General features: G+C 34.4%; 1 protein-coding gene across 2 annotated transcripts in view; it reads left to right on the top strand.

Annotated features, from left to right (window-relative positions):
- The first annotated feature begins 606 nt into the window (after nucleotides 1–606).
- LOC129258336 (low-density lipoprotein receptor-related protein 2-like) overlaps nucleotides 607–6,114 on the top strand; it is a 53,055-nt gene continuing 47,547 nt past the window's right edge. For both annotated transcript variants that reach the window (XM_064097264.1, XM_064097258.1), the window contains exons 1-5: nucleotides 607–721; nucleotides 1,418–1,552; nucleotides 2,855–2,980; nucleotides 4,082–4,210; nucleotides 5,322–5,468. In XM_064097264.1, coding sequence (XP_063953334.1) covers nucleotides 631–721; nucleotides 1,418–1,552; nucleotides 2,855–2,980; nucleotides 4,082–4,210; nucleotides 5,322–5,468 — 628 coding nt within the window. In that variant the 5' untranslated portion in view covers nucleotides 607–630. The remainder of the gene's footprint in view (nucleotides 722–1,417; nucleotides 1,553–2,854; nucleotides 2,981–4,081; nucleotides 4,211–5,321; nucleotides 5,469–6,114) is intronic.

The following is a 6,114-nucleotide window of genomic DNA, read 5'->3' as shown; positions in this document are numbered from 1 at the left end:
AAAAGGTCATAAAATTTGTGGCGCTATCCTTTTGCGTTTCGGAAATATCGCGCGAAGCGTCGGGGGGCCATCATGGCCCCCTAGTCCTTTTAGGGTTAAAATAAGGTTTCCCCAGTTGCTACATGTATAATGGCAAAGTTACAAGAGCTGTACACTGTACGTAACTCTTTGTGAAAGGGGCCTGATCTGCAACCACATATAAATTTTCATCATTTATTCTCTTCATATTGATCGAAATACATGTAGTACATGTATCTCTTTCTATAGATCAATGTCATTTCTCTTAACTTTTGGATCATTGAAGATGTATATTCACAACAAATGCTGCAGTTTTTATATTAATTTGTAATACTTGTACATGGATTGGTTAACAACTCATGCAAGTAATAGTGCATTAAGATCAACCAACAAATATAGTTATGGGGCCCGTGTACTCCCATTTGCAGAACCCAGAGCCCACTCAAGGGCAGGAAGGGCATATTTCTTCATACATCTTCTTTTATACTTGAATACATGATATCATTTGATTGTGCCACACTTTTTTATTCATCAAAGTCCCTTTGATTAACCATTTCTATTTCTTTTCATCTTTTCATTTCAGTGCATAGCCAGTGCACCGCTGACAAATACATGTGTCCGATGTCAGATATTTGTATTGATTTATCGAGAAGATGTGATGGGAAGGTAGACTGCGGTGGATCATACGATGAACTCGATTGTGGTAAGTGAGATGAACTATAATTTTGTGTCGTTATAAGGTGTGAGCTGTGAAATTCTGACAATTATCGATCAGTTTCCATCACTTTGCGAGCATATATTATGAAATAGAAATTTGCATTTATCATGGAATACCAACCTACATGTACATTTAATAAGCACTTTCCTTTCAGGGTCCCATTGCATAAAAGTTTACCTATTATGGAAACTTTGCCATCCAATGGTAACTTCCATGGTAATTGATCAACAGCCGATCAGAATCAAAGATTCTGTAAAAGATGCCATTGGATGGCATACCATAATGGTAACTTTTATGCAGCGGGGCCCTGGATTCAGTCTCATCAAAAAAAATTTACACTGTACACTGAGACCCACTTTTATCTGGCTTTCATTTATTCTGACTTAAAGAAAAATCATAATACATTGTGAGCATAGTATTTCTTGAAAGTACCTTTCGTCGAGATGAGGTTTGTGGTCTGTAAATTCTGTTTTCATTTCATTTGTTCATTTATTTCCACCGACTTTTATTGAAAAATATTTAGAAGTAAAATGAAAACCAAAAGATGGAGGATGTACATGTAGAACTAAAAGCAAAGAGCTTTATATCGAACTGCCATCTGGCTAAATGAATACATCTACATGTACATTCATTTTTCTCAAAGTATGTAACCCATTTTGATTTCTGTCTTATATTTGACAGAAAGTTTGACAGACTGTCGCACAGACTATGAACATTGCCCAGGTGAGGGCAACAATCTCTGCATTGATCCCTCTGAAAGATGTAATGGTCAAAATGATTGTATGGACAATTCAGACGAAGATGCAAGTTTTTGTGGTGAGTTTTACAGATTAAGCCTCCGTTCATGTGTTTATCTTGGATGAAAAAAGTAAATCCTAAGCTTTTAGATGATATAAATTGCGAATGAAATTGACCAATGATTTTCCACAGAAGTACTTGATTGAAAGTAGAACAAATTCAATGAGAGATTGAATGAATAAGGAGAAACAAGGTTTGAAGTTTGAGGTTTACTCAAGCATTCGATTAGTGTAAAAAGTGTTATTATGTTGCCGATTGTTGGTAAACTGATCGAATGCATCGATGATTCAGGTTTTACTTCCAAGCCTATTATCTCCAGAGATTAGATCATAGTCCTACATACAGTATTACAGTGCTACTTTATCAATCCAGACTCAGTCATTATAATATTTGTGTTACAGTGGGTCTAAATCACATAATATAGTAGTTAATGATAGTTACATTTATATAGCGCTTTAATATATTTACACTTTGTTTCTAAGTGCTTTTCATTGCAATTATTTTTACACAAGTTATGAGATACTGGCATGCCCAAACACAATATATGTACTTTCTCCACTCCCTGGGGAGCATTCCAACAAGAGTTCCCAGACTACATGTAACTTTCTAGGCATATTTTACATAGGCTTTCGTATCATACCTCGGGGCCATTTTATAAAGCTTATCGTAAGTTACGAGCAACTTAAAGAACGACTGGTGATTCTCTCTTGTGGTAAATGATATTGACCATTAAATGTTCATTGGTGATTAATAGAGTGTGATAAAGGTTCACCAGTCGTTCTTAAAGTCGCTATTAACTTATGAACAGCTTTATGATCAACCCACATGGTACCCATTGAACACCTGGGTGGAGAGTGGCAAAGTGTGATGCTACATGTACATGTAGGCCACGATAGGATTCGAAAACACGACCCTCTGATTACAAGGCGAGAGTTCGAACCGCTACACCATGACTTTGTACTGATGTACATTAATAATGATAATAATAAAACAATTCTTGTATAGTGCATATCACATTATGATTATATTGTCTCTATGCACTTCCAAATGACTTGGATATTATTACCCGTCGTTTGCTTGGCAGTCGTAATTACATGAACTTAAACGCACATGCTTTTCAAGGAATCAATTCCTACCAGGTACCCATTTACTCCACCTGGGTCGAGTGCAGCACAATGCTGATAAATTTCTTGCTGAAGAAAATATTATGCCATGGCTGGGATTTGAACCCATGGCCCTCTGTTTTAAAGTCCGAAGACTAATCTACTGGGCCAGAACGCTCCACATTATGAGTTTTTCTCTTTCCTCTGTACTCAACAGCTAATACTCCATGTCCAGACTCGTTTGTAAGATGTGTATCAACAAATACTTGTGTTCCTGGATCCAAATATTGTGATGGTATTTCAGAATGTTCGGATGATAGTGATGAACCCCCATTATGTACAGGTAAGTATAAAACCTAACGTTATAATGAGAATCCCCACCCTCCATTTCTGACAAATGTATACAGTTTATAGGGAATTGATGATGATGCTGTCTGTATTACATGTACGTACATTTCCCAAATACCCCAGACCGCATATAGATGCAGGCCTGCTCAGTTTCCACTGGGTTAACCATAAACTTAAGTTGTTGTACATGTAATGTTCACCAAAACAAAAGAAAATCCAACAAAATCCAATGTTATTGCTACCAATGGTTGAATGAGTATGTACCAAATGATTCTGGTTTGTACTCTGTAGTAAAAATAGCTATAAATTTAGCAAGATTTACCCTCATTTGTAAAACCAGTCTTTTCCCAATTATAGCCCATCTGTACTTACAGTATTCTTGATGGTGAATCTCAGTGTTTTTTCCACCATTATTGAAATGAATTTAAGCTAGATATTTTGTTTCATTTCATTTACATCTTGTATAAGCTATATCAGAATAGATATAAATGAATCTTGTAGTTCATTTCACTTACATTTTAAAGAATTTCTTTTGGAAATATTACATGCACTGTATACTTACATTAAACACTGTTGTTTCATTGTTCATTGGGCCTGAAAAGTCATGCCTTTGATTTGAATACTAAACACTTTATATGTTCATGGATTAAATATACTTTTAAAAGAGTTTTTACTATTGGTCATTGAAATTCCTGTAACCTCGTTGTATTGGACTATTAATCTTTTTTTTCATAAAGATTTTTTTAAATATGTACTAATAAGTCTATTTATCACCTAGTACTGGCCTACATGTATATTTTACATGTAGTTTTATGCAACTTTTAAGAAAAAGGACCCTAATGTGTTAGGGTACATGTTCATTTCAAGTTGTATTTTGACATGATTTGACATAATGCTTTTAAATGATTTACAAGAGTATTAATACAAGTAATACCAATATTTCTATTTTAAAATATATGTAGCTCATATAACAAATGATGAATGTACATGTACTTGAGAGTATGACATCAAACTTTTCTCTGCTGCCTATGAAAATAATAGCAATATTTACCAACTATCCCTTTGTGATGTAAATGTATCTATCTCTTTATATTAGTCGTACCTTCTACATGGAGCTGTCCAGCATTACATTTCAAATGTGATAACAACCGATGTATCTCTGATCTCAAAGTGTGTGATACTGTCGATGACTGTGGGGATGGATCAGATGAAAATGTTAATTGCAGTAAGTACATGTACCTCTCCAGGGGGGGGGGGGTTTCACAAAGATTTAACTGTGACTTTGGGTCAGACTTGAATTCCCAGTTGCGTGCAATATAAAAGGAATGACCGCAGCATTTATCAAACTATGCTATAAAGTCGCATGTGGGCTACTGCGTATTTATCAATAACATTGTGCTTTACATATCATTTATGTGTCAAAATTTAAGCAAGACTCTAAATCACTTTTAACTCATTCGTGAAAAAACCCCTCATTCAAAGTTGGAACTCTGTTGCTCATCATACTTATTGAATGAGGGTCTTTCAAACAGCTCCTTAAGATTGTTTTAATGGGACAACTATAGCCTATCCAAAAATTTCCACTCGTATGTTTTGGGGTTAATTTCCCCCTTTACCTGTGTTTCTGTTCAAATTCTTTTAAAAGTTTTTTTACATCCTGGTTATGCACACACGTTGAAAGCAATATAATTCATTTGAATGTCCACATTTACATACTTGTGGAATATGAAATTGTTTTTTTTTTAGAAGATGTTTAAAGAGTCATGGCTTTTCCATATGTTGAAACTGAAGTCAAATTGAGGCACTAATAATCTAAATACATGTCTGTTCCATATTTCATAAAATAACATACAAAAGATTTTGTGGGTGAGAGAAACACTACATGTATAGAGCTCTCCCATTTTGCTCTTTCATTTATATCAGCCTTTATCCTTTTTTTAGATTATAAGTAAAACTAATCAAAGCTTAAAATTTCTGAATTTTCATACTTTACAGTTTTGATGAAGTTTTTAGCATTGTTTAATTTGTCTCTTTTATATGAAAATCAACAATTTGTTGAGGTGGACTTGGCCTTTTGCATAGACTGCACTTTTATGAAATACCAGTTGCCATCACATTCTACAAATTCTGTGGTGAATTTCTGTCAGATTTAATTTCTTATAAAATGAGAGAAAGAAATAATGTGAGTACAATGAATGCAAAGAGATTATTGGTACTTTATCTTTGCTGTGAATATTTTAATAGGAGTTTTATGAAAGCAAGCTGTTTATAGAAGTGTAGACAGGAATTTATGGAGTTTGACCTGGGAGTACTATCTATTGTGATTTTACCTGCAGCTGGTCACAGATGTCGGACAGGCTACTTCACCTGTGAGGTTAAGCGCTTTGATGGTGAGAGATGTATACCAACGAGTCAAGAATGTGATGGTGTGGCGCATTGTCAATTTGCTGAAGATGAAGATGAAGACAAATGTGACCAAACAAGTAAGTCAATTTACCTCATGCAGATATTTTATGTCCCCGCGTACAAAGAGTCATAATTGATTCAATCATTGTCAGTGTGATGAAGAAAAATGTGATCAAACAAGTAAGTCGATGTAACTTATGTAGATATTTTGTGTCCCCTTTTTCACAAAGAGTCCTAATTGATTTAGTCACTGTCAGTATCATTAAGATGAAGAAAAAATGTTATCAAGTAAGTATGTAAGTCAATTTATGCAGATATTTCATGTCCCCTCTTTCACAAAGGGTCGTAATTGATTCAGTCATTTTCATTATCATGAAGGTGAAGAAAAAAATGTGATCAAATAAGTAAGAAAGCCAATTTATGCAGATATTTCATGTCCCCTCTTTCACAAAGAGTCGTAATTGATTCAGTCATTTTCAGTATCATGAAGGTGAAGAAAAAAATGTGATGAAATAAGTAAGAAAGCCAATTTATGCAGATATTTCATTTCCCCTCTCTCACAAAGAGACAAAATTGATCAGTATGATGAAGATGTACATGATGAAAAATGTGATAAGCCAGTGTACATGTACCTCATGCAGATATTTTATGTCCCTCTCTTTCATAAATATTTCTTATTGAAATTATGAAATTCAGGCTGTGTTTTAACAAATAAAGCAAGAC

This window comes from Lytechinus pictus, chromosome 1, assembly GCF_037042905.1.
Source record: "Lytechinus pictus isolate F3 Inbred chromosome 1, Lp3.0, whole genome shotgun sequence".
Taxonomy (NCBI): domain Eukaryota; kingdom Metazoa; phylum Echinodermata; class Echinoidea; order Temnopleuroida; family Toxopneustidae; genus Lytechinus; species Lytechinus pictus.
The sequence above is the reverse complement of the archived record's forward strand: the minus strand, read 5'-3'. Positions and strand labels throughout refer to the sequence as shown.